Below are 19,190 nucleotides of genomic sequence, written 5' to 3'. Positions count from 1 at the left end.
CTTTTTTATGTGTGTGTGTGTGTGTGTGTGTGTGTGTGTGTTAATTTTCATAATTATCTAAACAAAAAATAACACAAAAACATACTATGTTTTTAAAGATGAGAATATATAATAAGCATTTATTTTTATTATTATCACTAATTATTACTGATTATTAATAACATCAATAATAATAATAATAATAATCAAATTATACTAATAATCTCTAAGTATGTTAAGTCTCTCTATGAATAAGGAGTCGACACCTAAAGCGTGTAATATATCTTTAAAAAAATTTCTTATGCTTTAGTCAAATATGCTATATATATATATACCGTATATACAGTATTACTAAATTAATTGTTTTGTTAGTGCACTACACTATTTTTATGCCTTTTTGCTTTTATCTACTCTTTTAGATTTTTTAGGTGCCTATGCTTTTTGTGTGCTACTGTTGCTGGTTGTTGTAGTAGTAGTGCTCACCAACAACAACATATACTTTATATATACCAGTAGTATAATATACAATATTTTATATATATATATAGTATGGAATATAATAATAATTGTTTGATATTCTAGTGGCACATCCAATAGACATACGTGAGCTAAATATGTGATTCTCATTGTGAACGCAACCATTATATATATATTTGTATATATACTCCAATTCTGGTGCTATTACCAAAATATCTACCCGTTCTCTCTTTCGTCTAAAATTGTATTGCTATTACATGGCGCTGTTGTGTTGACTTTGTTTGTATGTCAACTCATAAGAAAATATTTTCCGATTATTAACAAACAAACAAAAAATAAAAAAATAAATTAATAATAATAAGAAAATTTTATATACAGTATAATATAATATATACACCATATAAAGAATTTTATAAAATCAAAAATTACAAAAAAGACTAATAATTTAATTTGATTAAAAATTATATTTTATTATATTAATCGATTTGAATATAGATTTTCATAAATTCTAATTTATTAATATTAATATATCATACATATATCAGTAGTTTATTTGTTTTGTTTTCATGATAAATAATTTTAACACYTTTTCACTATAATTTTCTCAACTATTTAAATACAATACTAAATATAAATCATATCTTTTTATTTTTAAAAAATGTTAACCCTTTATGTGCCATAACAACGCCTTTTGCTGTTATTAGTTAAATACATAATCACTATATTTAAAGAAATAAAATTTTATCACTTAATATGTATCACATTTAGTTATTTACACTTAAATATAATATACATATACAGTATTAAATATATGTTTATCTAACGTAACCACAAAAGTTAAAAAAATATCACTTATTATTTGTGTTGTGTGTGTCTGTATGTTAGGCTAATCAACAGAAAGGCGTGTTTTTTATAATAAGCATTGCGTGAGTACTTAAAATTTGAGAGAAGATAGATATACTATATTATATACCGTTCCCACAATGAGCTGCCGCTGGGGCAACTCATTTTAGTTATGTGTGTGTTTGTACAGCTATATGCGTGGCTGGTCTGGTATCGCTAATTGATATCGGTTTCAACCAACAACAAAAAAATACCTAAACGAAAATTAAATATATGAAAAAATAATTTTAATTAATTTTTCTATGATTTCATTTTTTGAATGAATAAGTGAATTGAATAACTCTCTCTCTCTCTCTCTCTCTCTCTCTCTCCCTGTTTGTCGTAACGATATCTAAAAAACAACTGTTCCACTCATTAGTGTATATAAGAAAAAACGATATGAACGACAAAAACACCACAAAAAATAAATGACATTTAATTATCATAATTATTACATTTAAATCCATAAACGATTGCCAACTCTCTCTCTCTCTCTCTCTCTCTCTCTCTCTCTCTCTCTCTCTCTTGCCATAAGAGTATCTAAAACTGAAATTAAATGTTTTTAATATTATTTTGATTAGTCTCATCCATCACAACCTAATAAATATCTCATAGACACAGAGGACAAGTATTAAATGCCAGTGCTTTTGCGGTATTCACAGGTTGTATATGTATTAATAGTATGTATCTGTATGTGTGAGCTTATATATCACTCTAACTAGAAATAGAGTTTTATGTACTGTTTTATATATACTGTATCTATAATGCTCATCAAAAACATGAAATTTTATTATTATATGCTATTTTTAAATACAATATATCAGAAAAAGCACAGGGATGGCCGTCATAGATAGCCCAGGGTATAGCCTTGTATACTATACATGTGTGCGACATTGATATTGGTATCTACCTATCAATCTGTCTCATGGATTGTCTCCTGTGATTGCAAAAAAAATAAAATTATTTTTTGATTAACTAATAATATTAATAAAAATATATTATTTGCCAAACGGTTTAATTTCTCAAAAAAATGCATAATTGTATGTACAGTATGTGTGAGTTGGATATAATATGTCATAAAAAGAGTCTAGAATTTCACTAAAAACTTTAGTTTAATACAAATCACTCAATCTATTAATTTTTTTGGCAAAAATAAAAATACTGTACTTTTATATTTAGTTTATGTATGGTATGTGTCGGCCATACCTTTTTCCAAAGTATTGCTGTCACACAACAATAATTACCCCCACCCCTCCTCTTATCAAACTGGCACTGATGTAAGCTTTTTCATACAATCTATACGATATAAAATAWACAGATATGTATTCAAATTGATTTCACCAAACATAACAATATAATTATATGGCTCTCTCTCTCTCTCTCTCTCTCTCTCTCTCTCTCTCTCTCTCTCTCTCTCTCTCTCTCTCTAATATTATAATATATGATTTTATACAATTATTATTTTTTATATAACAAAAATTTTCATATTAGTTAACAGCACACATATATGGAGCATATGCTGTATATAGTATGCAAATTATATAGACTTTATTAATATTCAATACAACTATTTCATTGATTAGTTTTTCTATATTCACAAATGGATCAAAAAGTTTGACATTAAAATTGTTGATAACAGTAATACTGTATATATTTTTTTCGTAGATTTTAATATATTTTTTCTAATTTTAATAAAAATAACAATAAAATTATGTATATAAAATAAAAATTATAATTATTATTGGTATTTTTATTATGATCATTATGATCACAAAACGTTTATCAAAATATATTTAACTATATAAATACTAAATACAAGTGTATGCTAAAGATTTGGCACTAATGCTAATCACAATATTATAATGACTGTCCCAATGATATAAAAGCAATTTAATTATAAAATTATTCAAATTATTATTAATAGTTTCTCTCTATTGGCCTTTTCATTACATTAAATAAAATAAAAAATAATATAATATAAAATAAGTGGTATAATAAAATATTGTATAAATATACATTAAATATAATTAAACAATTCTCTAAAAAAATATTATATATTTATTTTTAAAAAATCATTATTACATTTAATATTATTTCCAAAAATAAATTTGTCAAATAAATCAATTAATATTTAATATTAATAAAAATTTGAAAAAATGTATTCAATTTTATTTTTTTATTATTTTATGTGCTTTTAATTTAATTAATGGCTTAAAAATGTATGTTAAATTTTTTTTATAAAGAGAGATAACAGAGCACACGGAGGAAAGTTAGTTAAGAAAAAATTAAGAGATAGGTTTGCCTCAAATAAATCATTAGTTTTTTTTCGCGGTTTAATTTTGTTTTTATTTTTTCGGACATTTCATTGCAATACAAGTCAATTAAATGTTTCGGAAATATATCTATATCTATAAATAAAAATAAAATAATAAAATACAATAAAAACAAATTATTTTTATCAATAAATTTTTTTTTTAAAATTTCTTGGGCGCTAAAATACATCGTACAATGATATCATATATATATTTATTAAATAATTTTTGTTGTTGATATTATTAGGACAGTCATGTTTGTATGTGTATATATAAATAGTACTTTATTTTTTCTATCTATATTATTAGTCAACGCGCACCGGGAGTTTCAGTTTAGGGGCTGGAAAAAATGGGCATTAATCCAGTAAATGGGTTTTGATAGTTATCCGAGTAGTGAGATAACTAATAATAAAATAATAGCTGAGAAACCTATGAACACACACACAGTGGTATAAAGTGTTTGCTTGTGTTATATATACTGTACAATAATATATGGCTAATAACTGAGACATAAGAAAATGATGACTCTGTATGTATGTGACTACCATTTCTCAATACATACAACACAAATAACTATTACTATGAATGTCATTAAGTATTAGTATTATTTTATTTTTTGTTGGCCAAACTTTTCAAAACATAACATCATCATCACCACCAATAACAACATTGGCTGGACTGTACATATTTGGACTGCCAGTGCATTGATGGTGATGGTCGTGTGATCATCATTGTTCAGTAATACTCAATTATATAAGCTCACGGATAATATTGTATATACCGTATAACTACCAGTGCTAATGTATGATACGTTTTTAGGTATCACTGCTGCTCAAGTGTATGTATATGTTTGTATGTGAATCAGTTGTGTGAATGTGCCTAAACACACACACACACACACACACACACACACACACACACACACACACACACACACACACACACACACACACACACACATTCAACTAAACATACAGAAGCCGTCAAATTTTTAAGGCAACGATCACGTAAGTCATTTAGGATTGTATGGCATCTCTCTCTCTCTCTCTCTCTCTCTCTTCTCTCTCTCTCTCTCTCTCTCTCTCTCTCTCACACACACACACACACACACACACTCACACACACATACATACATACTCACTCATGGTATGTGACTGTGTATTACTGTGTCGATCATATGTGTTGTGTTGGTGTGCACTACTACTTGCGGCACAAGTATTACCGGGCGTTTGGAAATCCAATTTCAGTGATGGAGTGCACGTATCGCTCAGTTATGTCTTATATGGAGTGTCGGTCACGTCTATCACTGTTTTCATATATTTATGTAATAATAATAATCGTAATAATAAAAGTATCATCTTTTCTAAAACATTGATAGCTTTGAAGCCTTTTTCCTTTCGCTTCTTACACTACACACATACCTAATCTAAAGCTAGAGAAGCGCCTAAATGACAGCCATAGCACAGACACTCCATATTCTTCTATATAGCAATGAGTTTCTACACATTCTTGTGGTATATTATACATAACAAACCCTTTAGACGGATAGGAAAGAGACCAGAATTTTAGCGACTGTTTCGTGGATACAACAAACCATACCATTGCACACAATATCAATATACATATACACACAGTATATATGAACCTATAGTGTAAGCGCAGATAAAACGGTTCTTTCGGTTAAGTGTACGTGAGTTGAATATTAGGGCCCAATAGCATACGTGAGCTGATTGTGCACCAGTGCTCAGATGAGAGAGAACATAGAGAGAGCTATGAGAGAGAGAAGTATTGTCTGCATAGCGCGTGTCTATTCCGGGCTCTCTCTCTCTCTCTCTCTCTCTCTCTCTCGCTATGTGTCTCTCATCTTAACTCTCTCATTCACACTCATTGTATCTCTCTATCCATAAGCTCTCTCTCCCTGTGCTCTGTCATGCGATCAGTGTTGGAGATGCGCCCATACAAAAACCCATAGTTACCTGTCCTCCTAAAAACAGTTGTGCCCAACATATCCAATGAGATGTTAAGGTAGGCGTTGCGCCGGTTGCTTGTGTGTCGCGCTGTAATAATATACTGTTTGTTATACAATAACAAACAACACGGACGCGACATAGTAGGGAAAGGGAGAGATAGATAGTGAGAGAGAGAAAGAGGAAGAAAAAGTTATTTATCTTTATCCTCTCTGTGTGTCTATCTATCGTGTGTATGTGTGTGTGTGCGACCAAATAAGTTCAACTGTTTTATCACTTATCTCATCCACACTCCATCACATACCGATAGCCATAAAGCTGGCTAACACTGTAGGCTCGGCCATTGTGTCTGCCCATCATCACCACCACTCGCCATCGGCACCGCACCATCAGTCACAGCACCATCACTTGGCGCCTCCACCACCGGCACCTCATCCACCGCATCACTTGTCACCGTTATGTCCCTGTATGTACTGTCAGGGAGGAGCAGCAGCAGCCGGTATGGTCGGCGATCCATCGGCAATGATGGACCCAAACCCATACAATCCATATCATCACCCATATTACAGGTATGTGTGAGCTATGCTATTGCATAATACATTTTCACATATAAATGTTTACATATATTATATATAACTTTAAAATATGTAACTATAGCAATAGTAATTACAGTTTATAATAAAAATCATATATTATAATATTATTGTTATTAAAACTATTAGTTTTAGTGATGAAATTTTAGTAACTATTTTTTAATTTATGAGATATTATCAAATTTTAATTAAAATTTAAATGTATTATAAATATAATATAAAGTATTATAAAAATAATTAATATGCTTATTCTAATATAGTGTTTTTGCATTTTGTATGTTTTAAAGTTGCATAAAATTTGTGATTTTGAGATTTATAATTATTTTATAATTTAATTGTTATAAATAATGTAATAGTAAAATTTTGTTTAAGTAGTCTCAATATTAAAAGTGTGAATTAAAAATTATCCGGATAAACATAATTTTAATGCATTTGTTTTAATATTATTGTAAAAAATACATTAAGTTATTGTCAATAATATTGACTCAATATTGTGATAGTTTTTAATAAAACATTTAGAAATTTCTTTTAAATTAACACAAAAAACAAATCAAATAAAACTTTAGAAAAAATCAGTTTTATTATTTTTAATTACATATATAATTTTTTTATAATCCTATTCTGTAATTATTATAGTTATAATAATATGGTATTTTTATTTACGACAAAAACATTTATATCTTTAATTACCGGTAAAACTGAAATATTTTATAAAAGTTATGATTGCATATGATTTGCACAAACAATGTTTAAAAAAGATTAACTTTTTTTTGTTATGGGAGCAGATGTTATGTCATAAATGATAGCAATTAGCACTCGTATTACGGCTAACAATGTTTAGCAGTTTGTTAATCCAGTTTAATCCCTCGCAACTAATCCCAGTGCTTGTGTGTGTAATAACTTATTAGATAAATAAGTTATTACTAATAACAGCTTTTTGTCATTTTAATGATTATCCAGTGAAATAGCAGCAAATAATAAAAAAAATAAATTAATTTTATTAAAATAAATCTAATTTAAGTTTATAACCCATAATATTGTTTAATTTTATATATTTTTTTAATAAATCCGATTTAATTAAAATTAGCATTTAGGATGTTTAACATGAGATGGGGATAATTTTGACGAAAAAAATAAAAGTTTTATTTATTGTACCTAACAGGGCTACTACTACTACTAATAATAATAATACTTAAATATTATAATGAATCTAATAAAACTCATAGCAAATGTTTATCATTAAACTTATTATTTTGATATATTAAATAATAATAAGTTTACACAACTTTTTTTTGAACATAAATTAAAAATAGGGTTTCCGGTGTCATAGATAAAACATAGCTAATATATTATACATCTAATTACAGTACCCATCAATGTCATAATATTTAATGCAATGTATTATTATTAGTGGTAATGATTTTATTTTTATTTCTAAGAAGTTTTTTAAAGTTAAATTTTAAAAAAGGGAAAAATACTAACAATTACTTATTATTTACAATTATTTAAGTAAATATATTTTAACTAATTGTATTTATATGGGAAAAGATTATTTATCATACTGTATTATTACATTTATCATTATTAAAAATATATTTTAAAAATATTATAGCAAACATTAAGCTTTTTAATACATGTAGTTATTTATTTAGTGAATATCCTATTTGATGGGTTTTATTGTTGATATTGATGTTGTTGGTGTTATTTTATTTTGTCTATAATTACCAACAATTTGCATATCAATTGACCATATCTTGCAATTTGAATAAATAAAAAAGGAGATAAGAGAGAGAGAGAGAGAGAGAGAGAGAGAGAGAGAGAGAGAGAGAGAGAATGTTTGCACTTAATAACTAAGATTTCAAACTCACACTTTAAGACAAGTGAAAAAACTATTAAACAACAAAAACTTTAATATCATTGAAAGCAAAGAAATAATTGTGATTTCTTTATGAAATATGAAATAAATTATAATTATTTTTTGAAATGCATTTATCATTTGCTTTAGTGCTATAATTATACGCTTATAATACTGTATATAATAATGTTATATAATATTTTGCAATTTCTCTTTCTCTCTTACTTTTTCTCTGATTATTATTATATTACTATTATATTCATTATATGTGTTGTGCTTTATATATATATTATTGACTTTAATTTAGTTTTTTACTGAAACAAAACTATACATTTTGTAAATTAGTTTCTTATGCTAATCAATGACAGAAATTTTTAAAACAGAGAAAATCATTTTGCTATTACTTTCTCTCTCTCTCTCTCTCTCTCTCTCTCTCTCTCTCTCTCTCTCTCTCACACACACACACACACACACATTCACTAACTATTAATGTTTATCTCCCTTTCCCCGGTGTTTCTTACGTTAAACCGACACACATTCATTCACTTAAGACATACCTGTGCCACAATTGAAAACCCAGTGGTGTATTTATCACAACTTTTTTCTATTACATTTGATATAAAGTACAATAGATATACTGTATAATAGTTATATCATACAAACCTCTGTCTAATCTCTATCGTTGTCTTATAAGTCGTAACCTTAAAGTATTTTTTTCAGGTGCTCTCCTTTAAAAAATATCAAATATATATATAATGATTGTCTATAATTGGTGTGTTGTTTTGTAATACTAGTAATAAAATAATATATTTTTAAAAATTTATTTATACAGTATATAATATATATATAAATTATATATAATAATAATGTTTATGAATATATAATGTAATTTTGTTTTACAGTGACATCAATATTAGTAGTAGTATTTATTGTTTTGTAATTAATTTTGATTTTTTTAATTATGTAATTTTGTCTAATTGTATATAAAATTTAGTCAGTTTTATCATTAATATGTTATCATGCTAATTAAATCAGTTTAATTTCAACAAAATTTAGGTTTATTTTTATTTAAAAAACATAATTGTTATTAATTTAAATTTTCTAACCCACAAACTTATCTAAATATATTTTATACGATTTAATATATTTTAAGTCAATTAAATACACTTTATTTATTTGAAGAGATGATTTTAGCTTTTAATATAAGTTTAATATATTGTATTTTAAATATCAATATAAGTATATACAGACAAACAACACTCAACATAGATATATGAATGCAAAATTAAATCTAATATTAGAGTTTAATACCAGAAATATTATCTACATTTAAAATCTAATTGCCTTTAAGTCAAGAAAATTAGTAAATTTTAGAAAATTTTCTTCACTTTAATATCTTTTTTCTATCATTGAAAACCTTGAGAACCTATTTTTGTGTATATGTTTTAAATAAACTTTTTTTTAATAAACTTTATTATCTCTCTCTCTCTCTCTCTCTCTCTCTCATCCCATATATCCAATATATCTATATATCTCTTAATATTTATATGTTTTTCATTGAAGATATTATTTTAAAAAATAAATGTTTTAATAAATTAAGTAAAATATATTTTATTATAAAAAAATATTTGCTTACATATTGCTGTTTTAACTCAATTATCTTATTATTAATAACAATCTCTCTCTCTCTCTCTCTCTCTATCTATCTATCTATCTATCTATCTATCTTTCTCTCTCACTCACTAACTCACTCACTCATTCACACACACACTCACCCGCTCACATGATTGCATAGTTACACAATTTATTAAAAATTTACAACTATTTATTACAAAAAAAACATGTTTTTGCTATTTAAAATTATTAATATATTAACTAAAATCTCACGATTATTTTGTATAACATTAATTTTTACTATAATTGATATTTTTTTAAAAAGAAAATTTAATTATATCTACGGAAAAGGTTTTTAATTTGTTTTAATTTAACAAAAAAATCATCTTTTCGTTTGTTGTTAAGTATGCATCACTCGTATAGCATATTATAGTTAACATCAATACAAACATTAGATTTTAGGTTAATAATAAGCATTTATGATATATATATAACAAATAGTTGAAACATAATTATTTTACATTATTATCATTAATACACAATACTGTATTATTGATACTGTAATTTAAATGCAATTTTAATAAATGAATAATAAATTTTTTAAAATATATATTTATATATTATTAAAATATTAAATCCATTTTGACAATATTCTAAAATGTTTATAATTTTTTAAATTATTGGTTATTTTAGTTATTCAATAATAAATATAACCTATAATAATAAAAAATAATAATAATAGTTTTAATAATAATATTTATTACCATTTTATTGATATTGTGTAGTTAAAATTTTTTGTTACTCTGTACTAACTATTAAACAAAAATATATTTTATGCAAATTTTATGGATAAAAAATACTTTAAATAAAAATAACTTAAAATAAAAATTTTTTGAAAAAATATATTATTTTGTTTTCAATGACAAGAGTATTATAAAACTCAATTCAAAAATATATTGCATAACCAATTTTATTGATTGCTTTAATGACTATATCATCTATTACTACAATAAAATATTAATATATATATAATACGGTATAATAACTTATGATATTTTACGGTAATTAAATATCATTAATAGAAAAAAATTTATTATAATTTTAAATAATTGTAAATTAAAGTATATGATAAATAAATTTATTTCATTTTATTATTCAACAAAAAATAAATACAATTTAAATTCAAAATATTCTAGGAATCTAAACATAAATTTTATGTAAAACCAAATTTTTGTACAAAAAAATATAAAAACAAAAATACTGTTTAAAAAATTGAAGTAAATTGTATTTTCAAACATTAAAACTAATACTGTATATATATATATATATATATATATATTATACTCATTGATATCATTATTTAAAAATCAATTTATTATCAACTTATACGCCATTTGCCAATATCTGGTATTTTTGTACACTATTTATAGTTAATGGTATTAAAAAATATACGATAAAGAAAAATTGCCCAAAAATTTGTTGAGAAATTATGCAAATAAATTTTTCCATAGATATTTAATAATAATAATATTTTTTTAAATTTAGGCACAATTCTAGTTTTTTAACACACAAAAAATAACTAAATAATAATAAATTATAACAAAAAATATAAATCTTAGCTAATGAATAAAACTTGATGTATAATACTATACTATATATAAAGAGCCAGTCAATTGATCTTGCGCCACCTAATTTTTGAATAACTTTTAAACGGTTATAGATAATTTAATTCTGTAAAATACATTTAAGAATATCATATCGACCACACTTAATATACACACAAACGCAAAACTAGGATGACCAGATATACAGAATATCGGGACCAACGAAAGACACTATGCTACAGGTCAAACCACAACTGATAAATTTATTATGACAATGAAACTTTGTAGTCAAGAAATAATAGTTTAATATAAAAAAGAATCATCAAAATCGAATTGGTAGTTTAGTTTTTATGGCTTGTTAAGTTTGTAATAAATCTTATTATATAATATGGTCTAAAATAAAAATGACGTTATTTATAATTATTATATATTTATAAGATAAAATTTTCAATTATATTGCTAATTGTAAAAACGAAATTTTAATATATCGACTAGTTTTCAAAATTATCGAATTTTAATATAAATTATATTATCAAATTACAATAGTGTGATTTATATTCAAATTCGATTATTTTGAAAACTAGTCGATATATTAAAATTTCGTTTTTAGAAATATTAATATAATTTAAAATTAAATCTAATAAATATATAATATTCATAAATAACGTCATTTTTAATTTAGACCATATTATATAATATGATTTATGACAAACTTAACAAGCCATAAAAACTAAACTACCAATTCGATTTTGATGATTCTTTTTTTATATTAAACTATTATTTCTTGACTACAAAGTTTCATTGTCATAATAAATTTATCAGTTGTGGTTTGACCTGTAGCATAGTGTCTTTCGTTGGTCCCGATATTATGTATATCTGGTCATCCTAGTTTTGCGTTAGTGTGTATATTAAGTGTGGTCGATATGATATTCTTAAATTTATTTTACAGAATTAAATTATCTATAACCGTTTATATATATATCAATTGACTGGCTCTTTATATACGCTATGTATCATTAAATACAAAATACTGCAAAAAAGTTTCAAAACTATTAATTTATATTAGCTCTGTTAGTCTTACATAACATTTTTACATATACTGAATGAAACAGAGAGAGAGAGAGAGAGAGAGAGAGAGAGAGAGAGAGAGAGAGAGAGAGAGAGAGAGAGAGAGAGAGAGAGGCATAGGTATACCCATCAGTGATCTGTGCTTACCTGTGCTCTCCCATAGATTCTCACCATTTAAACTATACAGTACACAATATATAAGAGCCACGAGACTATACATATCCCCACACCGTTTCCATCCCTTAATAAACTAGTATTACAGCATATAATATAAGAAGAGACACTGAGGATAAGGTGCACACCATATATATTATATATACAATATATTGTATGTCTGCTATACCCCTAGCTTATGGTTGGTCTCCAAGACACACATTACTATACCCCACTGTGCCGCTTAATAACCATATACTGGTTCTCTCTCTCTCTCTCTCTCTCTATCTGGACTGACGCACAGAGATATTACACAACAAGCACAGGTAGTTAAGAGAGAGAGAGAGAGTCCCTGATTTTAGTTATTTGATTTTTTTGGTGACTCTCTTTAAGTCAAACATACATAAGATTTTATTTACTATTATTATTATTAATTTTAAGACAACACTAAAACAATGTTTACTTGAATTTCGTGTTAAACAACACTAATTTTTTGAACAACAATAACAATAATTATAATAATTTTAGTAATAATAAATAATAATACTGTATTAATATAATAAAGATAATATAATAACAACAAATAGTCAAATAATTGTAATGAAATCAAAATTTATTTTATTATTATTTTCTAAACATTATTTTTCAAAAATTAATTGTTTAATCATTTTTATTGTTTGTTTGTTTTAATTGCTTAATTTATAAACTATTTATACTACTGTATAAAAATTATTATTGTAATCATCATTATAATTACACAATTGTCTATCAATTTTTTTAAAAGTTACTTATCTGATCTGTATTTATCTTTTTTTCTCCCTCTCCTTGTCATTGACAGAGTCGGTACCACTGGTGTCAAAGATCATCATCACCACCATCACCATCAAAGTGTCGAGTCGGCAGCACAGGCAGCTGCTGTACAAACCAGGTATGTCAAGCAAAAAAAACATTTATTATATAAATAATATATTTTAGAAAAAAAACATTAGGTCTGAATCTAATTATGTTAAACAACACATACAGACATAAATCGAGAAATTTTGTTTAATTATAGTTTTAGATTTCAAAAAAAAATTGAAAAATATATTTATTTTCAATAGACATTGAAAAATTGTAGAAAAAATGTATTTTTTTCTAAGTGAATTTATTTTGATTTATTGTTTATATTTCTATAACAACTATATTAATATTAATTTTATTATTATTATAAATTAGTATTTAATGTCATCACCAACAATAACAATAACAATAACAACAACAAAAATATTTTATTTTATTTAGACATTATATGATACTTATTGTTAGCAATAATTATAAGTATTTATTGTATAAATCATATCAGTATATTTATATCGTGAAAACACATTTATCTTTTTTATATATAATTTTTTTACCACAATATGTGTTGATTGTATTTTTTTGGGCTATTATTATATATTTAGTCTCAATTTTTCTTTCACTTTTTTGTGTGTATTGTTTTGTTTGTTTGCGGTGATAATCGTTTGCGTAAAACGTTTGTATGACTGTGTGTGTGTCTGCCGTTTGACTACCGATTACTTTACGTGTCTTTAGTAGTCGCAAGCACTGGTAGTGTAGAAAAAAACAGTAGTAATAGTAGTAGTCGTAGTCATATGTGCTTAAAATCTGATGACTTCGTGACTACCTCTCAGCTGGCGTTTTGAGGCTATATTTTGTATGACAATTAAGCAATTTGTACGATCGGGTGTGTGTCGGCACATCGGCACATACACATAGTGAGAGTGAGTGAGAGAGAGAGTGAGTGAGTGAGTGAGTGAGTGAGTGAGTGAGTGAGAGAGAGAGAGAGAGAGAGAGAGAGAGAGAGAGAGAGAGAGAGAGAGAGAGAGAGAGAGAGAGAGAGAGAGAGAGAAAGAGAGAGAGTATAAATATGAGACACCATAGACAGACACTTGTATTTAAAGCACACGTCTCTCGTTTTTTGGTATCACTTATAGACTCTCAAAATTGTATGGTATGTGACATTCATTGAGAATTCACATTGTGTTCAATCCATTATGTATACGAGTGCCCTATCATCATCTTAATATGTGTGTGTGTGTGTGTGTGTGTCTAACATACACACACATACTAACATACCGGTGCTTATTTCACACACACATACACTAGAAAACGATTATTTCAATCACAGAAAAAAATTCCGAAAAAATAACATTTATTTTCTTTCAAAAAATAAACAAATTTGTCATTTCATTGATATCATAGCAAACATATTCTGTATATTTAATGGTTAACTTATCTAAATATAGAAAAATATTACACAAATAATAAGTTATACATTTATTTATTGCATTTATGTATTAAGTTTTCACTTAAAGTAATTTTTCAAAATGAGAATAATGGCTAAATTTAAATGAAACTAACATTAAATAATATAATACATATAACATATAATAATAATAACTATTTGATAATATAAAGTTTTATAATAATATACAGTATATTATTATAAAAGTACAGTATATAATATACAGTTTTATATCTCAACAATTTTCTCCTATTATTTTATTTTTAGGATTTTAGCTCTCAATTTGATGATTCAATTTAATAGTTATATTTGGATTTATTTAACTTATTTCTTATTTCTCTCTCTCTCTCTCTCTCTCTCTCTCTCTCTCTCTCTCTCTCTCTCTCTCTCTCTCTCTCTCTCTAACCCACTGTTTGCAAACGGTATGATCAGTATATGTAGTGATGATTGTCTAGGATTGTCTATAAAATATATAGACTTTCACAAATGTATATACATATTATATGTAACATATATATAAAAAACTGTTTTATTTTTTCATTTTCAATATTAAAGCTTATTTCTAGTGTGCACTCCATTAGAGGATTATTTACCCATTTCTCCGGACTGTTCCGAAAAAAGCACTGTTAGATAGTATGTGGTGTATGCCTCACATACACACAAAAAACATATCAATAGACTAGCAATACAACTGTCTTTTTTAGTGACTCTACTGTAAATACTGTTTTTATTGTACTATTTTTTTATGATGAGCTCCGATATTAAGCCTACCTTTAATACAGATATATGTGTGTGTCGTATCTCACTTTCAATATATATATGGTTTTTATGGTTAATAATATATAAGTTATATATATACTGTATATATATATAACTTTATTTTCAGTTTATACAATGTTTTGGGCCATTATTCAAAATAAAATAGAACACTAGTATATAAAATATTATTATTATGACATTGTGTTATAGTTTGACATAAAAGTTATCATTTCAATTGGTCCTAAACATTTAATGTCAACTTGCATAGTCCTACTTTTATATTTATTAGCTATGTGTGTGTGTGTGTGTGTGTGTGTGTGTGAGTGTGTTTATGCCTAAGCTATTAGGCCGGTGCCCACAAAAATAGTATACAACATACACACATGAGACTAATTTTAACAATTTTTTTTTGGATTTTTTGTGGAAATTTTTCCACAAATTTTTAATGCTATAAATATATGTATATTATGCATGTGATTTTTAAGAGAGTTAATCCCTTAAATAAACATAAATATGAATAAATACAAATACAACTATTATCATAAATAAGTGTCCTAAAAACTTATATGTAGTCATAAGGTATAGTCATGCGAAATATCATAATAATATTTAAAAAGATTTTATTATATTTTATATATTAATCAGGGATGCGTAAAAGGATAGGTTTAACCGTTTAGTAAAAAAGTTCCCTGATAAATTCCCTTATATTTTCCCGAAAAATAATGCAAATATTTATTTTTTTATAGTTATAAAAGAAAATATATTTAATTTTTTAATATAAAGTTGAATTTTCAGATAACAAATATTGAAATTTTTAGAGTACAAAATRTTTATTATAAATTTAATTAACTATTATACCTTTAAGTTGTTGTAGTTTTTAGCCTTTTATGTTTTTATACAAAATTATTATTTTTAAACTTTAGTAAAAATCAATATTAATAGTTTAATAAAATATTTTGATAGTATTAATGAATTAGGTTGGGAATATTTTCTTTACTTCAGGGATTTATAGGGAATTTATTAGGAATATATAGTAAATTTTTGGGGAATATATAAACATTTTATAGGAAATATTGTGCATCTAATTTTTATTATAATTATCATTTAAAATAACTTTATTATATTTTTTTATGTATTCATAATTATTTTACTACTGTATATTTTATAATATATATTTGTAAATAAATGTTCTTAAAAATCACATGCTTAATGTATATGTTTTGCAATAATTTTTAGTTTTGGGATATAGAAAAAATCAAACAATTTTATGATTAAATTTCAATATAAATTTATTTATTTTTTAAAAAAAGACACATTATATTGAAACATAACTTAACAGTAAAAATAAAATTGTACTATCACATTTACTCAATTATATATAAATTTATATTGAGTAGAGAGGGTGTACTACAGTTTTATGGTCTCTTTTGACTGTATTTTTATATACTCATTTTACTCACCCACTCACTCACTCATTCATTCAAACACTTACTAAAACCACACATACAATATACAGTATACCTAAAATACAGTGGTTTTATAGATGAAAGGGAAAAATTGAATTGAATTGAATTAACATATTTGTTTGAATTTGCATTGATTATCCTTCAATATATTGCTTATGTATGTATTTATATGTGTGTATTTTTGAGAGTGTTATGTTTAATAATTTTATTACTATTATTATTAGTATTATTAAATTTTTTCCACCAATAATACACATTTGCTCTCGACTTTTGTAAAAAGCATTATTTCAGGCATTTTTATAAAATTATATATATATATAACATTTACAGTATACGGTATAATATACTGTATTGTACACAATATTATATTTATAAGCCTTAAAAAAAGTTTGAGACCTGATTTATCCCATTTGAACCAAATATAAGTGAAACGATAATAGTATTATATACTATATATAATATATTAATATATTATTTTACTTATATAACTTAATTTAGTCGATCTTTTTCAAGCATCCATACAGTGATATTGATATATATATATATATATATATATATTAATAAGTAAACTGTCGAGTATATTGAATATACTGTATATAATGCTAGGGAAAGGGACACAAAAGGGATGGTTAGATAAGAGAAAGCAAAAGTTTGAAAGAAATATTTTTTAAAATTTTATATTAAATATACAGTCAGTCTATAATACTATATTTATATATAAATTTTTAATAAAATTCAGTGTCGGTATAGTTATTATATTATATGAATCTTTTCTCTAATAAATCCCGTAATGCTTAATATAATATATAAATATACTTTATATATATAACTAAAACTAAATTATAAAACTTTTTTTTGCCACAAATTTAAACGTTATATTATCTATCATATTTTCTAATATTACTGCATATATTAAACATATAGCGTTATATAATATATTTAAGACAACAACATTAGTATATATTGTATATACACTATATATTTTCCCACATCTTTGACTGTGATTTTATATGATTTCTTATGTATATAATATATGTATTTAAAAATATATACACATTTCAGTGATGGTGTTTTTTCCCCTCCCTAACCACTACTTTCTCCCCTTTAATGCTTAAGATAAAGACAACGATTACACACACATTGTGTACCTATTTTTTTGCTATACTTTTTTTTGCTGGCATTATATTTAGTGTTTGGGATAATAAGTTATAACTCGAGGCAATAAATGTTTGCATTTCTCTCTCACTTTTATATTATATATATATATATATATATATATAATATGAGATGTGTTTTAAAGCAAAAAAAATAACTAAAAGAAAAATTAAATTCATTTGGTTTTCTGGTTTTCAATGAAGGTCAACAACGAAAGAGAGAGAGAGAGAGAGAGAGAGATAAAAGATCTCTCTCTCTCTCTCTCTCTCTCTCTCTCTCTCTCTGTGTGTGTGTGTGTGTGTGTGTGTGTGTGTGTCTCAATAGCTGTTTATTTTAGCTAAAAACTAAAGGACATTAATAATTTTTGTTTAAAACAATTTTTATTAGTAAATGTGTGTATGAGAGAGAGAGAGAGAGAGAGAGAGAGAGAGAGAGAGAGAATCAAATGGATATTATAAAATTTTATTTTTTATTTTTTACTATTATTATATGATATTTACTCAAATTATTTAAATACAGTTTATGTGTGAAGTAATTGTTGGCAACATTGAAATATACAGTATATACAATATTAAGCAATAATTATAATTATATTATATTAAAATAAAAACGATGCCATAAAAGCAATAATTATTAGCAATTAAATAAAACATATAAATTTTTATTATATTTATATTCTGTAAAATTTGTAATAATAATTGTTATGACGATAATATGATAATAATTTTATATTTTTATTTAAAACAAAGTTTCTTTTATGTTCTCATAAATGTATTTAGCTTATATATACAGTATATAGTATATATAGTACTATATTATATATACAAATTGTATTAATTTAATCTACATATAAACAACATTTAGTCAAATAATTTTTTATGCATAATGTAATATATATTTTTTCTCATTATATATACTATATATTCAATAATTGTAAAATACTGTATTTGTTTTACTATTATTGTTGTTTGTATTGTATTGTCGACAAACACTTACACATACAATGTAAGCAACACGTGATA

At 24.9% G+C, this 19,190-nt stretch overlaps 1 protein-coding gene across 2 annotated transcripts in view; it reads left to right on the top strand.

The window, feature by feature from the left end:
* The first annotated feature begins 5,734 nt into the window (after nt 1-5,734).
* Nucleotides 5,735-19,190, top strand: part of LOC128953932 (protein trachealess-like) — a 38,939-nt gene continuing 25,483 nt past the window's right edge. For both annotated transcript variants that reach the window (XM_054299474.1, XM_054299473.1), the window contains exons 1-2: nt 5,735-6,186; nt 13,343-13,432. In XM_054299474.1, the coding sequence (XP_054155449.1) occupies nt 6,086-6,186; nt 13,343-13,432 (191 nt within the window). In that variant the 5' untranslated portion in view covers nt 5,735-6,085. The remainder of the gene's footprint in view (nt 6,187-13,342; nt 13,433-19,190) is intronic.

Source organism: Oppia nitens, unplaced genomic scaffold (assembly GCF_028296485.1).
Source record: "Oppia nitens isolate AA-2021 unplaced genomic scaffold, nextdenovo-longstitch-racon4-pilon3 scaffold24_pilon_pilon_pilon, whole genome shotgun sequence".
NCBI lineage: Eukaryota > Metazoa > Arthropoda > Arachnida > Sarcoptiformes > Oppiidae > Oppia > Oppia nitens.
Note: the sequence above shows the minus strand (reverse complement) of the source record. Positions and strands in the feature narration are given on the sequence as shown.